Source organism: Haliotis cracherodii, unplaced genomic scaffold (assembly GCF_022045235.1).
Source record: "Haliotis cracherodii isolate W230 unplaced genomic scaffold, xgHalCrac1.p SCAF_16, whole genome shotgun sequence".
Classification (NCBI taxonomy): domain Eukaryota; kingdom Metazoa; phylum Mollusca; class Gastropoda; order Lepetellida; family Haliotidae; genus Haliotis; species Haliotis cracherodii.
Window position 1 is genome coordinate 1704351 of NW_027266271.1, and position 21373 is coordinate 1725723.

At 45.7% G+C, this 21373-nt stretch overlaps 2 protein-coding genes and 1 pseudogene across 3 annotated transcripts in view; 2 read left to right on the forward strand and 1 right to left on the reverse strand.

Moving 5' to 3' along the window:
- Positions 1-21373, forward strand: part of LOC139463729 (islet cell autoantigen 1-like) — a 341431-nt gene that overhangs the window by 305953 nt on the left and 14105 nt on the right. For both annotated transcript variants that reach the window (XM_071244977.1, XM_071244979.1), the window contains one exon: positions 5964-6230. In XM_071244977.1, the coding sequence (XP_071101078.1) occupies positions 5964-6230 (267 nt within the window). The remainder of the gene's footprint in view (positions 1-5963; positions 6231-21373) is intronic.
- LOC139464092 (uncharacterized) lies at positions 9783-19584 on the forward strand (annotated as a pseudogene).
- LOC139464093 (uncharacterized) lies at positions 12914-13891 on the reverse strand. Its single transcript, XM_071245642.1, has one exon. The coding sequence runs from the start codon at positions 13889-13891 to the stop codon at positions 12914-12916; it is 978 nt and encodes a 325-aa protein (XP_071101743.1).

The following is a 21373-nucleotide window of genomic DNA, read 5'->3' on the forward strand; positions in this document are numbered from 1 at the left end:
GCGTCAATTATTCCGTACCAAAACCAAAGAACTGGTTGGAGATTAAAAAATAGATTGCTTGATCACGTTGGATCATGCTACAATAATTTAGAAGAATGCTTACATAAGTATATAATAATGGAGCCAATCTAATGGCGAGGTATATATTATATCAGTGATGTCAAACCAACCAAATACGGTCATCAATTGTTTCTTTCCAATTTCGAAAAAGAGTATATAGTCTGGTCTCCTAGTAAAATGAACGAAGAACTTAGTAAAAATGTTGAATATCACTTTGTTCAAAATAATGGTATGCGTATGGGGAAAAAAAAAGAGAGAATATTTTCATTACAATTTAGTTTAATCTCAAGCGTTTGATTTAATATTATTATTATTATTCCGCCGATTTTTGTACCAGAGCTAGAAAAATAACCACTGGCTCGATTATGTTCACATTTTGTGTGTATATGTGGACCGGTGGGTACTGGTGCCTGCCAAAAACCCAAGGCCGTAGGCCCAAAGGCCAAGGGTAGATAACTAAAAGAACAGAATATTTTGAAGATGTATTTCACCCTATTGCTCCACAACCGCTTATCCGATTACGTTGAAACCTTCCATGTATCTGCTGCTTGAGCTGCTTGACATTTTTTGTTCTTTGACTTTGGTCATTGGTCACATGGTTTGGCAGCCATATTGGATTCAAGGTTTTTACAGTGTTTTTAGGGTACCTGTCTTCAAATGCAAACAACTTTGAGTCTACTGCATGAAATGCTTTCAAACTTTCTGATAATTGTCTCCATACATAACGCATCAAACGGTAATAGCCGATTTTGGATATCTTTTTTAGCTACGGTCGTATTGAATTTTGATTTTGATCATATTTTTCAACGAAATTTTGCTTTGAAGATCATATCTTGTAAGGTTCTCCACAGAAACTATTGCAAGTTTACATGAAGTTAGTGTGCCACCGCTTGGTGGTAATATTTGATCAATACTTTGGACACCCCTGGAACACGGCAATTTCGTAGCGGCGATTTCCGGTGACATCTTTTGACAGAGTTGGTACAAGCAAACCCTTTATGGATTCGAACATGTTCGAGGTCGGGAATGGTTTAGAACAGACCTGGACACCCTGACACACGCCAGTTTCCTTGCGACGATACCCTGCAAGTGGTGCCTACATTTGACGGATTTGGTTCAAGGAAACCGTTTTAGGATTCGAACAGGGACGTTTGGGCACAGTGTTACTTGGAGCCCGCCATTGCTGCTTGCAGCTTTAATTATTATTATTATTATTATTTATTATTCCGCCGATTTTTGTACCTGCTCTAGCAAAATAACCACTAGCTCGATTTTGTTCAAATTTTGTGCGTGTTTGTAGACCGTTGGGTACTAGTGCCCGCCAAAAAGCCAAGCCCATAGGCCCAAAGGCCAAGGTCAGATAACTGAAAAACAAGTATTTTTTGACGATATATTTTGCCCTGTTGCTCCACAACCATTTGTCCGTTTACTTTCAAACCTTGCATGTATCTGATGCTTGAGCTGCTTGACATGTTATGTTCTTTGACTTTGGTCATTGGACATGTGGTTAGGCAACCATATTGGATTCAAGGTTTTCAAAGGGTGTTTTGGGTACCTGTCTTCAAATACTATCTCCTCTGAATCCACTGCATGAAAAGCTTTCAAACTTTCTGAGAATTGTCTCCATACAGAACACAACAAATCAGCATAGCCGTTTTTCGATATCTTTTGTAGTTGCGGCCATAGTGGATTTTGATTTTTATCATTTTTTTCACCGAAATTTTACTTTTAAGATCATAGCTTGTAAGGTTCTTAACAGAAACTATTGAAAGATTGCATGAAGTTTTGAGACTATATGTAGCTCATTTTGTGCTGGGTTACATACTGAAAGCACCACTGCTTGGTGTGGTATTATTTGATTTAAGTAAAAAAATCAGACTTGAGTACAAATACTGAAGGAAGCGCCTCATAAATCTACCATACACCCCCATTCACTGGCTTTGCAGATATCCAAGCGTTCTCCACAGCCTTGTTCAATATTGTGTGTACTACCCTTGACGACCAGGATCAGAATTGGCCTTTTTCAACCAATGCTTGTCTCAAGAGGCAACTATGCTTGTCACAGGAGGCGACAAATCCGATTGGGTGGTCAGACTTGCTGGCTTGATTCTTCATTTCTCAATTGCTAATTGCTAGGGTACCTTATTTTTGACGGCGTTGTTTAAAGCAAACCATTTGCGGATTAGAATATGGTCGAGGTCGGAAATTGGTTTAGTACACTCTGGGAAACTGTGGCACATGCCAATTTGGTAATGTCCTGCAAACGGTGACTATCTTTTGACGGAGTTGGTACAAGCAAACTATATGCGGATTCGAACATGGTCGAAGTCAAATATGAGTTAAGAACACACTGGGACACATTTCGTGATGTCTCACAAGCGGTTCATTACATTTGATCTTGGTTGTACAAGCAAACCATATGTGGATTCGAACATGGTCGAAGTCAAACATGAGTTAAGAACACACTGGGACACGTATGGTGATGTCTCACAATCGGTTTATTACATTTGATGGCGTTGGTACAAGCAAACCATATGCGGATTCGAACATGGTCGAAGTCAAACATGGGTTAAGAACACACTGGGACACATGTGGCGATGTCTTGCAAGTGGTTCCTTACATTTGATGGCGGTTGTACAAACAAACAATTTGAGGATTCGAACATGGTCGAAGTTGGAAATTGGTTAAAACATCCTGGGACACCCAGGTCAATTTAGTAGTGGTGATGTCTCACAAGAGGTTCTTTACATTTGATGGCGTTGGTACAAGCAAACCATTTGGGGATTCGAACATGGTCGAAGTCAAACATGGGTTAAGAACACACTGGGACACGTGTGGTGATGTCTCACAAGCGGTTCATCACATTTGATGGCTTTGGTACAAACAAACCATATGCGGATTCGAACATGGTCGAAGTCAAACATGGGTTAAGAACACACTGGGACACATGTGGCGATGTCTCACAAGCGGTTCATTACATTTGATGGCGTTTGTACTAACAAACCATTTCAGGATTCGAACATGGTCGAAGTTGGAAATTGGTTAAAACATCCTGGGACACCCAGGTCAATTTAGTAGTGGTGATGTCTCACAAGAGGTTCTTTACATTTGACGGCGTTGGTACAGGTAAACCCTTTGAGGATTCGAATATATGAACGAGGTGGGAAACAGATTTAGCACTTTATCTCAGCAATGCGACAGGAACCCGGGGCCCGGACGAACGCAGAACGCTAATCCGTTTGACTGGAGCCCAACTGACAAAGAAGTTACGGCCTGTTAAAGAGTCACCAACCCGAAAGGCTGAAGAGTCCCAGTGTTAGCGTTTGATTTAATACTATAATTATTCCGCTGATTTTTGTACCAGAGCTAGAAAAATAACCTCTTGCTCGATTTTGTTCACATTTTGTGTGTGTATGTGGACCGTTGGGTACTAGTGCCCGCCAAAAACCCAAGGCCGTAGGCCCAAAAGCCAATGGCAGATAACTAAAAGAACACAATATTTTGAAGATGTATTTCGCCCTATTGCTCCACAACCGCTTATGTGATTACTTTGAAACCTTGCATGTATCTGATGCTTGAGCTGCTTGACATTTTTTGTTCTTTGACTTTGGTCATTGGTCACATGGTTTGGCAGCCATATTAGATTCAAGGTTTTCACAGTGTCTTTTGGGTACCTGTGTTCAAACGCAAACAACTCCGAGTCCACTGCATGAAATGCTTCCAAATTTTCGGAGAATTGTCTCCACACACAACACAGCAAACTCTAATAGCCGTTTTTGGATATCTGTTTTAGTTGTGGTTGTATTGGATTTTGATTTTGATACAAAAAAATACAGGAATTTTACTTTAACGATCATATCTTGTTAGCTTGTTGACAGAAACTATTGCAAGTTTACATGAAGTTAGTGTATCTTATGCATCTTATTTTCTGTTCTTGGGTGCATGGAAAAAGTAACAACACTTGGTGGTAATATTTGATTAAAATTTGGGACACCCCTGGAACACGCCAATGTCCTGCAAACGGTGACTATCTTTTGACAGAGTTGGTACAAACAAACTCTTTGAGGATTCGAACATGTTTGATGTCAGAAATGGGTTTAGAACAGACTTAGCACACGCCAATTTCGTAGCGGCAATACCCTGCAAGTTGTGCCTACATGTGACGGATTTGGTACAAGGAAACCCTTTAAGGATTCGAACATGGACGTTTGTGCACAAGGTAACTTGGAGCCCGCCATTGCTGCTTTGCAGCTATATTTATAATTATTATTATAACTGCCAAACTTTGACTCATTGAAAGTCAAATTTGTTGTAGTTTGACTATTATTTGTCAACATAAAGTTTTCGCGAGCACAACAGTGATTGGTCAAATTGTTCCATACGTAAAAAAATATCTGGAAATAGCAATCAGGAGTCCCAAAGGGCAATGCTTATGGCCATTATTTTATTTCAAATATATGTGGTAAAACTGCAACTAAAATAACAAGATATTGAATTATGAAATTCATGATAAAATAATAGTTTCAGATACAATTCTTCTGATTATTGTATCCAAATTCTTTAAAGTTTATTTTTGGGTATTTTTTAACCTAATCACCTGTAGATTCCGAGGATATGTGTGTACAGCTGATTGCGGCTTAGTTTACAGGACAATACACGCGGCAATCTTACTCTCTGCATATGAAACAATGCCTAGCAGAAGAGGAAATACAATTTGAACAGTAAATCATCATGTCTTAATCTATATATATACCGGTATCTCAAATTTCAAATTTGTATAGACCAAGTTTAATTGTTATCACCTGTTCATTTACGTGAATTCGCTGAAGGAATCCAACTGGGACTTAAATCTCATCAGTTTATTTGTCACTTTATTTGCATGAACAGGCTTCTTAGGGAAATTCTTCATGAATTTTTGTAAAACAAGGTTTACCCCACGCTGCATCCAGGCTATTGGTACATCGAGGAGCGTTATGTGAAGGAATCACTGTAACCTTATATTGTCCTTTTTGATAAATCCAATAAAATCATTTATATCATTGAATTGTCTGTCCCTTTTGACACTAATGTGATTGACAAGATTCAGGAAAACATGGCAAATATGCGGACCTCACTTTCGAAATGTCTCTCTTGCATCCCAAGTACAAAGTTGTCCAACTCCCCATTGTTCTCGGTGCCTAAGGTTTGGTATCTCCCAATCTGTTGACAGACATTGGGAGAGTACCAGCATTTGGTGCCAGGAATACAGCCCTTCTGACAATCTGTGTAATGCAGAAGGCTACAGTTTTGGGGAGCCTTCACATTCTCTGAAAAAGTTCTGGGTGAGTTTGACTAGACAGCCCTTCCAAGTCCCCTTTGCTGTCTTGGCAGTGTGTTGATGGGGCAAGGGCCTTGAGCTGAAAAACAACAAAAACAACAACATGATAATTATAACAGGCTTGCCAAAAACAAAAGGGCTGTCAGAGATACTGGCTCAAAATCCTCAAAATAATGATTACAATAGTGCCCTTTTCAGCTTACTACCTCCGAGAGTTGAAGGTCGGGTGTTTAATCAAGAGATGGTACTTGTACTTTCTGGTACTTGCTGTTTTTTATGCTGCCTGGCATTCGGCATTAGAATAAAAAGAGTACTGGTCGGCACGGAGTCAGTGTACTGTGTCTGAGTGGGGTACCATGGTAAACTGCGGTATGCCTAGCGTTGAATAATTGGCACTAGTCTAGGCTACAAGCATACACATCACTATGTAAGTGCAATAATCTTGAATGTGTTGTAAACCCCATTTCACCTCACCTCGTCTCACCTCACCTCGTCTCACCTCACCTCATCCTGTGGAGATTAGCCAAGCACAATTGACACACCTTAACATCAAAATCTTCTCCTTATTAGTTATTTGTTATTGCAGGCCCCCAAGACTTGTTGTCAGAAGATTTTGAGCAAAGTGATGTTGAGAAAGATGACATGACCCTCCTCAATGAAATCCTCAATGCTCCATCAACAGGAGAAGATGAATTTGCCCAAGAGTGGCAAGCAGTATTTGGTTCCAATCCACTCCATGCCTCACCAGCCATGGTGCCAGCTGAGCCGGATCACTCCAAGACACCAGCAGAGTTCATGCCCTCATGTCTTCTGGACATCTCCTCCCACATGTCAGGCCTTGCACTCACATCAGGTAAGGAGTCAGTCACCAAGCTGTTCCTCACATAGGGAATAGAGGGTCAAGATGACAAACGGGATGCTGAGCATGTTACTGGAGACTGGATCGGAGCATGTAACTTTAATCCAGATTAAACAAGGTTGTTAGATGTTGATTATGACCTTGAAGACAAATGCTCCTCTCCAAAACGGGTCTTTGATTATTTGTTTTCACAGGTATATCATGTGTTATCCCTCTGCAATGTCATGCATCTGTTGTTTAGTTCACCAAGTCCTTAAACTGTGAAGCAATATCTTCGTTTCCCGATTCGTCAATTTCCAAGTTCTTGGTGTTTGTACATGAATTTGTTTGGAATCATAGATACCAGAGATATATGACTAGTCATTATTCCTCTGTCAGCATATTTCAGCAAGATATGAGGTCATTCAAAACAGGGAATCACAAATTGTTTGAGAACTTAAATGATTAAACAACACCAACCATTCTATGCATTTGATACTATGTTTTTTATGCAAAATAACTAGTTTGGCAGATGCTCACCCATTCTGTGGTATGTCACTGAATCAAGGTGAGCCTCAGTACCGTGGTACTGTGGTCTTCTACCCATCAGAATAATTAGTCATCATTTAATGAAAGTTGAAATTATAAACCTGACAAATCTGAACTTTCATAAAGAGTTGCAGAGTGCCAAAAAATAATGTATGGCATAATCTTTCGTGTCTTCCTGAGTTACATATATTTGTATTATGTAAAACACTGCAGGGATCGAAATTAAAATTTATTTCAAGTGTGCCAATTGGCACAGTTATGCCAAATTAAGTGTGCCATCACATTTTTAGGTGTGCCATCACAGTTTTAGGTGTGCCAGGAAATACATGATTGGCTTCTAAACTGTTTTAATGGTTACTCATAATTCAAATACACGTCAAGTGACTGTCATAGTGTTTATTTAAGTCAAATTATACTTAGAATGAATGATTAATCAGAAAATTCAAACACCCATCACTCAAGTTACTCATTTCCGGTTACTCGTTGCCTTGGAAACTTAGTTAAATACTGTAATACAAATAAAATGGTTGATCAGTTACAGTCAGTTGTAGCTGTTCTGTGTCCATGGGGTGTGGTTCCTCTTCTGGTATTTCCTCCCCCCCCCCCCCTCCTGTATGTACTGTACTGAGCCACAGTCATCAACTTTGACAGTGTCTGGGACTTCAGCTTGTAAAACATCTTTGCTACTACATGTTGTACATCATTTGAAAGGTCTAATCCTACTGTTTATACATATGAAAGTTATGTTTATTACATTATTTAATTAATGGATTTACAACTAAATTAAGTGTGCTCTAAATAAAAAAATCTAAGCTAACACATTCATAACGTCCAGATTGAGGACCAAAGAAGCGAAAATTTGACTATTTTCAGCAAATATAAGATTTCATAAAATCCACTTACCTATTTGATTTTGTTTTTTTATTCTTTATGTAATTAGACACACGATTATCTACAAAGCTTATTTTGTCATCTGCATGATAGTAATCTTGCCTTGAGTCTTTATATTACGGTAACTTGTGATTTTATTGGTTTCTAATGACGTTTTCTTGCCGAAATCTGCAACACGATTCGTTAAATTTGAGCACGAGACCTAAGGCAGGCAATCATATTACAGCAATGCTACCGTCCTCGTGTATGATAAATTTAAGACTTTGACAAAAGTTTGTTGTTAAATCGTGTTATTCTGAAAATTTTAAGCAGGAAATCGAGATCTATATTAAAAATATGAAACTTTATGGATGTATTGTGCAAGGTAACGAGCTGTGACAAAGATTTTTCATGCATATATTTTGGCATTAAACATTGTGTCCATGCGGAGAAATCGAGGCGACAAAAGCCGAGATGTCATTTGACTCACATTACATGCAATTGCATGAAAAGATGGAAATGTTAAATTAGATGTAAGTTTGACAACGTTTACATATATTTTTGTTGATTTTATTTATTATTTTGTATAATATATTTAAAGATTGGATTGACAAGTTCTTATTTTGCTCTTTGACATGTTCGATGTGGACCCATTGTCGAAGTGTGTGTCCAAGAATTATATTTTCAATAACATTGCGGGAAATAGATCGAGTAAATAATCTTTTAATCTATCGATAAGAAATAAGAAATTGAAATAAAATATGTATTCAAGACATTGTGAAACGTGACAGATTTAATAAATGAATGAGATGACAGGTTCATAAAGTTAAATACTGTTTTGACATGACTACAGCTTGGCCAGCCTACTGGCCTGTGGTGTCTGGGGACTCAGTGTTGAAAGAGTTCAATCATGTTGATCATCATTTTCGAGAAAGGAAATTCCATTTGTTTTTGCACATATTTATAAGAATTATTTTTACATATGATTATCAACAGAAATACTCGTCAGTCATTTTCATCGATAAATTAAGTGTGCCAAAGGGGCACGCAGGTAAGGAATTCACCGTGCCATTACAGTTTTAGGTGTGTCCTCGGCACGATGGCACAAATAATTTCGAACCCTGCACTGGAAACAGTTAACTAATTGTATACTGTATAATTTTTTACTTATCCTTCATTACTCCTTAATGCATATCACTGCTTGTTCTTGACAGAGAAAAGAGCTGTGTGAAGGTCTTTGCTTGAAGAAGTTGTTCCAACTAGCTGAGAGGCCATTCCTATCATGCAGCTCCCACGTGACCAAAGGAATTGACGTCATGGATCCTCACATTACTCTTGTCACTTGCTGAGAGAAGACCTGTTTTTTATCTGTAGCATAAACTTGTTCAAACCCTTACATGTTTTGCTTCTTAAGTTAATGTTCATTGTGCTTGTGTTTTGCACACGGTTTGTATCTTGTGAAACATTGCATGTTTTAACATGTGCATAACTTTTGTACACCTGCTGGCGTTTTCTTCAGAAAGAAAACTATGGTAAACCCAGGTGTCTTGTTGTTTCAAGTAGCCATCTTGAATATTTTACATGGCCAGTTATTAACTGGCTTGTGTTCTATATTCTTCTTGCTTTGTACCCCACCATTGACGTACCCTCGCAAGTATTTTGTCTTCGTTTTGTATGTTGTCTTACGTTTGTTGTAATAATTGTTTTATAAATCCACGCAGTGGGATAAACAAATTATAGCATACATAATCGGGAGGAGACGCATAGTGATTTTACACTGTTTCATTGCAGATATATCATGCCCTCATGCTCAAAGTGCTGGCGTAATATGTTGGCGTGGGATTCCCACCCCCTGTGCCTTAATTGTTCATCTAAATGTCCCCAAGGTCATAGATATACAGACCGTCTCTGCTTCCCCCCCCCAGCTTTCAGATGGTACCTACGTATGTCCAGGGAACGGAGAACGCAACAGCCCAGGAAAACACCGGCGCCAGATGTCTGACTTATCCGAGTATTCGCCCCCCAATACTACCATGATGTCAGGCCCCATGGTCTCAGTCTCTACTTAGAGCTCCCTGACGACCACAACTGCGTCTATCTTAACAGCGCCTGTCTTAACAGCGCCTATCCAGTCCACCGGACAGACGCATGGTGCCCAACAGGCACCCCGCCTACAGCCCAGACGCCTCTGATGGACGCCCCTCTCCTCCAGTACATCAGTACTTGCGAGCCATGCAACAGACGCCGATGCCTATTGCCCCAGCGCCCCTGCAGACGCCTCTACTAGTGCTTATACACATAGCGCCTACCCTTAAACAGCGCCTATACAGATGCCAGTGCTTCGTCGGAGGCCTTTACAGTCGCCTTTACAGACGCCTTTACAGACGCCTTCTGTGTAAAGCTGCAGGGCGCAGCGATCATGTTCATTATCTCAGCGAGTGCATGTTCCTTCCAGATCATGACCGGAGATACATGGTCAAAGCAAGACAAATTGCCAGTATACTTGATGACCCTGCTGACGATGCTAGTGATACAGTTGAAAATGTGTGTGCAGTGCCATCTACTGAACCTGTCTCCACTCTTCGTGTGCAAGTCCGTCAGTCGCCCTACATGTACTGTTTCTGTGGCCACCAGACGGCACGAGTCACTGTAGATAGTGGAGCTACTGGTAACATGATCCACCTCTCAACAGCAACAGGCTTCGGCGCTGACATCAAGACTAGTTCTCAGTCAGCCCATCAGGCAGATGGCTCTTCCCCACTGAAGGTCGTTGGAGAGACAAGAATCCTTCTCACACGCGACAACAAGGAGTTCGATTTTAATGGTCTTGTGGTGGAAAACCTGGATGTAGAAGTCCTTGCAGGCATACCATTTATGGAGGTCAACAATGTGGCAGTACGCCCTGCTAAACATCAGATCATACTTGGTGATGGTACGACATACGCATACGGACACAACGGACATACGGTGACAAACATACTGTGAGACAACCTTGTGTACTCAGAGCCCCAGACACTTCTACTACCATATGGCCTGGAGACTTTATTGAGGTGCCGGTTCCTGAAAGCTTTGCTCCTGCGGATTTCACATTTGCCATAGAACCCCGCATAGATACCAGACCTCTCTCCCACTTGGCCAGAATTAGGAATTATCTCAAGCATCTCAGGCAAAATCAGGATCCCGAATCTGTCTGACACTCCACAAATGCTCAAGAAACACGAGCACTTTTGCCAGATTCGCCAAGTTTTTCTACCTGACTGCGACCCTGATTATGATGTTGAGACGGCACATCTGCTACCACCAACTATGTCCCCTCAAATTAAGGACATTGGTTTCTCATCCACTGTTTGTGTAGACCCAGACTCAGTTTGAGTTACTACTTACGGAGTTCGACGATGTGTTTAACCAACATATCGATGGCTATAATGGTGCTTCAGGCCCCTTTCAAGCATTTGTTAACATGGGACCTGTACAACCTCCACAACGGAAGGGTCGTGTCCCGTAATACTCACGAGATAAACTTTCTGAGCTCCAACAAAAGTTTGATGAACTTGAGCGGATGGGTGTATTTGTACGACCTGAAGATGCAGGTATCCAAGTAGAATACCTCAACCCTTCTTTCCTAATCAAGAAGTCCAGTGGTCGTTACAGATTGGTGACCGCCTTCTCTGATGTAGGACGATACAGTAAGCCACAACCTTCCCTCATGCCTGATGTCGATTCTACTCTAAGACAGATTGCCAAGTGGAAGTACATTATAACCACAGATTTAACCAATGCCTTTTATCATATTCCTCTGTCCAAGGAATCGAAGAAATACTGCGGTGTAGTGACCCCGTTCAGTGGTGTGAGAGTTTATCCCGCGATATGCCAAGGAGAGGCACGGGCCACCGAGCCGTGGATGCCCATGCCTATAATAAAGACACAAGATGAGATTGGGTTAAATGGCCGAGGGTGTGCAGGTACTAGTGGGCTACTTAGCTGCTAATTGTGTATACCAAAATGCTACCGTTGCCATGGCCACTCGCGTGGCCAACGGCGATTGCAGCTAGTGCTGCTGGCCTGAGACTGCTACCGCTGTCCGGCCCCCACGGTAGCATATTTAAACGCTACCATTGCTTGGCAACTCCGATGCTGCCAAAAGCAGCTCCACGCTGCTGGCCTAAGTCAGACTACCGCTGCCCGGCCCCAGGTAGCCGGCCAAAGCAGATCCCACTGCCTGGCCCCATTAGCAAAAACATTGTGCGGCTCCCGCCGCGGACCCAACTGTCAGCTACCTCTTGACAAGACGACTTCCGCCGCCGGGCCCATATACGTGGCAATTGTTTGCCCCAACGTATGTTATTTTACGATTCCCCGGCTGAAAAGTCGGGAAAGACAAGGTTCCCACTGAGAAGCAGGTAACCCCGGAAAGGTTCCCACTGAAAAGCAGGTAGCCTTAAGCACGAGTATTAATTTGGAAGCAAGTTAATTTGTTACTAGCAGTGTAGCCCACAAGAACCCCGCCACAAAGCACCAGAGTGCTACCCCACACCCACGGCCACGCGATACGCGGAGATAGCATTGTTGCCCGGCTTGCCTATGTACTGAAAGGAAACACTAACCTGTGGAGATAATATCCTTACTGGCGCAAAACAAGCGCCAGGGCATGCAACAAATTGTCCGTAAACACACACAGTCCTTTGTCACTGAGGTGGACGCCCTCCCAGGCGTACCATGTCTTGTCTGATGCCAGGATCTGGGGATGTGGCACCATTGTACCGCCGAGCTCTTTGACTCGGTTGGCCAGTCGGCGGTTGATATTCTTCCATATCCCCTCGATCTGTAGTGGGTCCCTGGCATCGTGCCAGTAGCGCCTGGGCAGCATTGAGGATACGATGATCTTGGTGTCAGGAAGCTGGAGTTGTATCCGAAGGATTGATGCCACCATGTCAAGGTAGAGTTGGCTGCCCTTGGCCGAGCACAGGTCGTTGGAGCCCAGGTGAATGATGAGGGCTCTGGGGCTGCGCCGTGTCGCCTTGACCTGTGCATCTAGAATGGTGTCCAGCTCCTTCCACCTCATCCCCCCTCGTGCCAGCCATAGCATCCTCGGTTGGTTCGGACTGGTGCCCTTCAGGAGCAAGTACTGCCGTGCCCTGGCCATGTAGCTGGATCCCACCATCCAAACTCTTGTAGCTGGTGTGCGGACCGGAACTGGTGCAAGGCATTGATGCCTGATTGGTAGGTGGCCCATGTATTAGTAGACAGAGATTGTTGTAGGAGTCTGCCGGCTTCCTGCCTCAGCTCAGCCATATGTTGCACGGGATAGGTGTGGGGTTCTGGTCCGCGGCTGGTACTGCCTTTCGGAAGCGTTTGAGCTGAAACCTCGAGAGAGCATCGGCAATAGTGTTAGCAGTGGAACATACATACTTTGCCTTAAACATAATATTATATCGGAGGCACTGGAGGATTAGGCGACAGAGTAAGGTCCTCCCTCTGGGGGCCTTGGTTGACTGCTTGTTGATTATTGTTACGACGGCTTGGTTGTCGCAGTAAAAGAGGACCTTTTTGTTTGCGAGTTGCTTGCCCCAGATTTGGATGGCCAGTGTGATGGGGAACAGCTCCAGGAGCGTCAAGTCCCGTGTAGTTCCATCCGTCACCCACTGGGGTGGCCATGCGCCGTTAAACCATTTGCCCTGCATGTAGGCCCCAAAGCCGGCGTCACCCGCTGCGTCTGAAAACAGCTGGAGGAAATCGCTGTCCACCCATAGTTGGTCCTGAAACACTGAAATGCCGTTATAACTCGTAAGAAATGTTAACCACATTTGTAGGTCTTCCTTGACCCAGCTGGTAATCCTAATGTGGTGAAATGGTTGCTTACCTTTGCTAAGCAGGTCGGTTAGCCTGCGGCTGAATGCCCTTGCCATTGGTATAGCCCTGCACATAAAGTTAAGCTTGCCTTTGAGGGACTGAAGGGCCCTTTTTGTGACCTTGATGTTACCTGTTGACAGGATGTCTTGGATTTCCCTTGTTGCCTCCTTGATCTTGGACTCTGGAATTCTGATCTGCATTGCAATTGTGTCGATTTCCAGCCCTAGGAATGTCAGTTTGGTTGTGGGGCCCACCGTCTTGTCGTGTGCAATAGGAACCCCAAGCTGTTCTAGTGTATTCACGCATCCGTTGAGGTTGTCTGAGCAGTGGCTGGTGCCTGCTGTGCCCCCCGTTAGGAAGTCATCCAGGTAATGCATGATCTGACACGTTGGAAGATGCGATTGCATGCACCATTGCAAGAAGGTACTAAACGTTTCAAATATGGCGCAAGATATGGAGTTCGAATCTGATGCCCAGCAGCTCGAAATCGGATGGGTGGACTGGTATAATTCTAAAGGCCGACTGAATGTCGAATTTTGCTAGTAGTGCTCCCTTTCCCAGTTGTTGAACCATATGGGTAGCTTCATCAAATCTGGCGTACACAACGGAGCAGGCCTCTGTGTCTATGAAGTCATTTATAGATTTACCCCTGGGATAGGATAGATGGTGAATAAGACGGAATTCCTCTGCATGCTTACCCAGGTGCTGACCGTATCCTGGCTGCTTCTTGGGCACCAGGCCTATTGGGGATACGTGGAGGTTGTCTAGGGGGGTGTCCTTGAAGGGGCCCGCCATCCTGCCAAGGTCGACTTCTTTTTGTAGTTTTTGTTGAAGCTGTGCGGCTTCCCTGGAACTCGCGCTTAAAGCCAAAGCTAAACCTACCCATAAATAATTTGCATCTCTGTAATTGACCCTAGCATATTGGCGTAACCAGGGTGCCATTTCATTGAGAACCACGGGTGAAGGGGCCATTGAATTTACCTGCCTTGACGGCTGGTTTTCTATTAGGGAAAGGCTGATTGGGCTTGTATGGGGTCGGTTGGACCCCATTCCCTCGAGAGCAGGTCCTAGAGCTATGGGAATGTTTGCCACACTTACTGCATTTGTGAGTGTACTTACAGTTGACCCTGCTACAGCCAAATTTATTGAAATCCCAGCATACCTGACTGGCGATGTCCCCCTGTACGTGTGTCATTGCGCCCTGTCCGCCTGATTCTGGCTGTCGTACCGGCTGTGTGACCATGTACTTCAGCCACAACTCCCCGTCGATGCTGTCCCAGCGTCGTGAGGGGTCCCTTGACATTCTGTGTCGGAATTGTTGGTCGTAGGTTGACCAGGCATCCCCCCCAAATCGAAGTGCCGCCGTTCTTATGGTTTCCATGTAGGAGAGCAACCCTTGGGTTGTGCGGACCTCGGAGTGCCTAGTAACATATATACACATGAAAATGTGGAAAGCTGAAGTCCAGCTTGCCAGGGGCAGGCGCTTTGGTTGCTGATTTATTGGTTTAAAAATTACCTTACCTGAGGAGTCGTATGCCATGGTAATCGTACCGTCCTCGTGACTTCCCTCGGTGTTTGGTAGTATTGTGCCGAGGTCGACATACTCGCCACGCCAGATTTTTTCTCTCACCTGTTGTTTGACGTGCATGTCTATTCCATCCGCACGGAAGGATAGGGAATTCCCGTATCCTGCGATGTGATTGGCTGGCCAAGCCGCATCACTGTTGGCGAAATGGCGGGAGAACTAAAACCAAGCCTTACCTGTTGGTTTGCGCTAACCGGGCCAGGCGCTGAATGTTCCAGTAACTGGAGTATTTTTTCCAGTTGCTCGTTTACCTGGGTAGCCGAGTTGGCACGTTAATTCTGTTGCCACCTTCGATATTTCCGTAATTGGCAGACTCACCATCAGCTGTTGCCTCCTGTACAATGCGTACTCCCGCGGTTTGTCTTCTGGTTGTCCTGGCCTGCTTGGCTCCCCTCACAAGCTTGTGGTTGACGGCTGCTCTTCTCTTGGGAGGCATCACGAAAGGTCGAGGTGGTGAGTTGGTATTCTACAAGCGTAAAATTGTCCCGAGGGTGAAGTTCGGGAGTAGAATGGAATAAATGCGATACGGCGAGTGCTGAAATAGATGGTATTCAAAGCGTAATCGGCGAAAAGGTCGCGATTGTGTCAATGCGATATGGTGAGTGTTGGAATAGATGGTATTGAAAGCGTAATCGGTGAAACGGTCGCGACTGGGTACAAAGGAAAGGTACAAAGCGAAAGCGATTAGATACAGTGACACACGTGTGTACTTGGAGAAGGGCTGTTCGCGAATGACGGACTAACAAAGGGCGGGATGATGCTTGCGCGGGATTATTCCCCGGGCACGGTGCCGAGTGGTGGCCCAGGGGTGATTGAGTTACGAGGGGTGATTGGGTTACAGACGTAATTAGCCCATGGTTTGGATACGCGCGATAATGTCATTTAGTAGTTAGTACTAAATGTAAATATGCCAGGTCTGCAATGGGAAAGCCGGGCTCTGAAACTGCGTTGGAGGAGCTCATGTGCCGCGTACTAGGGTATCTTTTAGAGGAAGGGGTGATTGCTAAGCTTGCTGACGACCTTTATTGTGGTGCTGATAGCCCAGATGAGTTACTTCGTCATTGGAGACGCGTACTTGACGCGCTCAAACACAACAATCTCAGATTATCTCCTAACAAGACAGTCATTGCTCCCAGGACAACAACCATACTAGGATGGCAATGGCACCAAGGATCCATTCAGGTAAGTCAACACCGCATATCAACTCTGGCTTCTTGTTCACCTCCGGAAACAGTGACTGGCTTACGGTCATTTATAGGAGCTTACAAGGTCTTGTCCCGTGTAATACCTGGTTGTTCCACACTCCTTGCCCCACTTGATGCTGAAGTGGGCGGTCGCCAGTCCAGTGAAAAGCTTCTGTGGTCTGACTCTTTGATCGATGCCTTCAAAACAGCACAGACTGTTCTGGCATCCAACAAATCCATAGTACTGCCCCACCCCGATGACCAACTCTGGATTGTAACTGATGGTGCTGTTAGGAAGCCAGGAATTGGAGCAACACTTAATGTAACACGTAGTGACTCGCCACGACTAGCAGGATTCTTCAGTGCCTAGCTTCGGCGACAACAGGTCGCATGGTTACCATGTGAAGTGGAAGCCCTTTCAATTGCTATCGCTACCAAGCATTTCAGTCCTTTCATTATCCTTTCAAAACACAAAGCATTTATCCTTACCAACAGTAGACCATGTCTTTTGGCATTTGAGAAGTTATGCCGTGGGGAGTTCTCTGCTAGTCTTCGGGTGTCTACCTTCTTATCGACAGTTAGCCGCTACCAAGCAACGATACACCTCGCTGGTTCTGCAAATGTGCCATCCGATTTTGCAAGGAGAAATGCACCAGAATGTGACAATCGCTCTTGCCAAATCTGCTCCTTCATTGAGCGTACAGAAAGCTCTGTTGTTCAACAACTGTCTATAGAGGACATCATGAATGAAACTACCCGCCTTCCTTTCACAAGCAGGTCTGCTTGGCGTTCCTTGCAAGAGGAGTGCCAGGATCTTCGACGAACACATGCTCATCTTCTCCAAGGTACCCGACCATCCAAGAAGGTAACAAACATCAGGGATGTCAAACGATACCTAAATGCAGCAACCATCTCCAAAGATGGATTGCTTGTTGTCCGAAAATCTGAGCCACTCGGTTCACCAAGAGAGTGTATTGTTGTCCCAAGACAAGTATTAGACGGAGTCCTGACTGCCCTACACATACAACTGGATCATCCATCAAGGCAACACCAACTCAAGCAAGTATGCCATAATTACTTCTTTGCTTTAGACCTTGACAGATCCATAAACAGTGTCTCAAAATCTTGTCACCGGTGCGCCTCCTTGCGTAAGACACCTCATGTTGTTGTAGACCAAAGCACCAGTGATCCACCTGAAACTGTTGGGTTTGCATTTGCGTCAGATGTTATGCGCAGGGAACGACAACTCATCCTCATTCTACGTGAATGTGTCACATCCTACACTGCGGCGTGCATCATTACCGATGAGCGTGGCTCCACCCTGTGTAAGGCATTGATTCGTCTTTGCATTGAATTCCGTCCACTCGATGGTCCTCACGCTGTTATCCGCACTGCCCAGCTCCAGGCTTTAGCAGTCTAGTCATGGATGAACGTCTCCAGCAACATAGAATTACCCTAGAAATAGGCAGAGTGAAGAATGTGAACAAGAACCCAGTTGCTGAAAAGGCCATACAAGAATTAGAGGACGAGCTTGTGCGCCAAGACCCTGTACGGGGCCCCACTACACCAACAGCTCTTGCCATCGCTGTCGCCCGCCTAAACTCACGCATTCGTTCACGAGGCCTGTCTTCTCGAGAGATGTGGACCAAGAGAGACCAATTTACAAACTGTCAGTTGCCTCTGTCCGACAAGCAGTTGAGGCAGGTTTGCTTGGCATGTATTAATGTAAGCAGAGTTAGCTCCCCTTGGTAGCTCGCCTGTCTTGGGAGGCTCACTTTGGTTTCGCGGTTCGTTTCGAGTGTTGCCAATAAATATCATCAAGTGTTTACCTGTGTCCTGTCGATGTGTGACAAGTGTACAGTTCCTCCCAACCTAACTGGCGTAGGGTGTCACAGCCAGCCTTCATGAGGCGTCCCAGTCTGGCTCATACCAGCCGCGACGCAACACCCTCAAGCCCCGGTGGCACGGCACCACCTCAACCTCTCGGGGTAGAGGAAAAGGCAGGGCATCGGGTGCGTAACAGTCCCGCCAAGGCCACTCCAAGGGGGTAAAGCCGACCGCAGGGACTTCAAGTGAATAGCCAGACAAGCACGACTGGGACTTCCACCCCCAGCCGTCCAAGTTGTTGACACTCCAGTACATGGGAGAATGGGTCATTGCTGGCAGAATTGTGAGATCCTGGGGGACCCATATGTCACCAACATCATCCGACATGAGAACAAGCTGGCGCTTATAGACGACCCGCGCTCACGTCGGTGCCCATAGCCACCTACCCGCCTACTCAACAGCAGCTACCAATCCAGTATATCTCGGCGCTGCTGAACAAGAAAGCGATAGAGGTTATACATGCCCCAGCCATAACACCGGGCTTCTATTTACCTGTCTCCCTTGTACCCAAGAAGGACTCAAACACAGGATGATCTACAACCTCGTGGCTTTCAACAAACGCTACCTGGCGCGTCCACCTTATTTCAGGATGACCATCCTCAGGCTACTGTGATCCCGGATCCAGGCACAGTATGTATTCATCAGCTTGGATATCGAGGAAGCTTATCGACATGTCCCTATACATCCCGATGACCAGGTCCATTACCGATGGGCGGTTCCCCCATCTGGATTTTCTTTGCCGCAGGGACTCCTGGCTCCTGTACCTATTGGGGTGGAAGATCAACCTCAGGAAGTCAGAGTTGACACCGTCCACTCGCCTTCAGTTCATCGGGGACCTCTTCCAGACAGACCTCGATCTCTTCTCTGTACCCAGAGACTGGTGGGAGCTCAGCAGGCGCACTTGACTCCAGCTCTCTACCTACCACGCACTCTGCGCCAATGGCAAGTCCTTCTGGGCCTCCTAACCTCAGCGCAGGACTTGACCTACAGAGGAAGGCTCCAACTGCGCCTAGTTCAGATGTTCCATCGTCCTCCCAGATCATCTCAAGCAGTATCTCCAGTGGTGGACGGTGGAATCAAATGTCTTAAGAGGTGTCTCCTTGACGGGACTTACAACCTCTCTGCGCCTATTCGTAGATGCGCCCCTGCAGTGATGGGGCACACACCTGGAGGGACAGGTTTCCTCGGGGCTGTGGTTCGCCGATCAGCGCCTATGGCTTATCAACAACCTCGAACTGGAAGCGCTTATCTTGGCCATTGCTCACTTGAAGCAGGCCCTCAGACACGCCCGGCTCTCCATCTCGACGGACAACATCACTGTCGTATGGTGCCTTCGGAACGGAACAACTCACTCTACTTCGCTCCTTCCAACAGACGTTCCGATTTTCACCTGGTGGATCATCTGGGGATTCAGTTCCAGGTCCACCACATCCTGGGCTGCTGAAACATCCTAGCGGATGCCCTCTCTTGGCCAGGCAAAGTGGCTCTCACAGAGTGGAAACTTCACCCAGATGCCTTCGCTCTTGTTTGTCGAGACCACGGTCTCCCCATCATAGACCTATTCGCCACCAGCTGGAACTACCAGATCCCGACCTACATATCTCCGGTGCCGTATCTACTGGCTTGGGCAGTCAACGCTTTAAGTGTCCCTTGGGAAGGACTAAAAGCGTACGCTATTCCGCCACCTGTACTCCTTCCCAAAGTCGTCCAGAAGATCGGATCAACATGGAACCTCGATCTGACTTTGGTCGCGCCCTGGTGGCCAGCGAGGGCTTGGTTCGTCAACCTCAGAGAGCTGTCCGACGTCAACCCACTGCCATTCCCAGATCGACCAAATCTGCTGATCCACCCTCACAGCAGACAGCTACACCCAGGACCAGACAGGTTATGTCTTCACGTCTGGTCCATTTACACAGAGCACTGAACGCCAAAGGCTACTCAACCAGAGCGGCTAGGGCTATCACGATGGCACATCGCCCAACCACCAGAAGCCTCTATATGACTAGTGGCAATCCTTCGAGAGCTTTTGCATGGGAAAGCACCAAGACCCCACATCTGCATCACCTCAATTCCTGGCTGAGTTCATGCTCCAGCTGCGTCACAAGTGTAAGCTCAAGGACAGTACCATCAGGACCTACTTTGTGGCGCTCAACTCCGTCCTGGCAGTTCAGCCAAGATCGGCGCATGACGTAAATCCCAGAACTACAGGCTGGAAGACCAAAAGGCGAAAACTCGTACACCAGCTTGGAGCTTGAATGTCATTCACACCTCGCTGAGAGTCCTTCGAGCCAATAGAAGCTACATCATCCTACAATCTGATGAGAAAATGGTCTTCCTACTGGCGCTCGCCACAGCAGCCAGTGTCAGTGAGCTACACGCCTTGGACGTCACATGCGTCTGCTTTGAGCATGGAGCACTCGGAGCTGTGCATCTTGGACTGTGCTGGGACTGCTTCGCCTAGAATCAATTCCCATGAACGCCAGATAGATCGTTCCTCATCCCATCACTATCTTTGATTGTGGGCGTGGAAGAGGAACTAGAGCTCCATCTATATCCGGTTAGAGCGCTCCGTTGCTATATCGGACGATCCAAGGAACGCCATAGACAACGACAACGCCTCTTCATTCAGGTATAGAGCTGCGACCTCGCAAGCGTAAGGTAGCCGCAACACGATCGCCCTCTGGCTACGAGCCTTCATTCTCCAGGCCTACAAGGCCTGCGGGATTGGACCCCCAGGCTCCAACAACCAACATGAGACCCGGGCAATCGCCTCCACCATGGCGCTACACAGCAACTGAGCTCTTCTTGCATCATGGAGATGTGTCCTGGCGATCAAACACATTCGTCGCCAGTCATGATATGCTAGGCACGCACAACTTGTTCCGTTAGTAGTGCCCAACAGGCTCCTCTACTACATGTCACTGACCTCGCCTCCAAGTCCAGAGCGGGCCTTTCAACCTCCCCTGGAGTAAGCCCTGGACTAAAAGGTTCATGCCCCACTTGCATATGGCTCGGTACTCCAGTCTCAACCTAACCGAGAGTTATTGTCAGGCTGCGCAGTACCAGGACACAACGCATACCTGGCTCTTCCCTTCCATGTAATGGTCATCCAGGCCAACCATACAGCCGAAGACGGGCTGAGGGAATTGGAGGTTCCCATACATGGAGTGGTCACCCGAAGCCGACCCTACAGCCAAGGATTGGCTAGGGAACAGAGTTTGGAAATAAAAGAT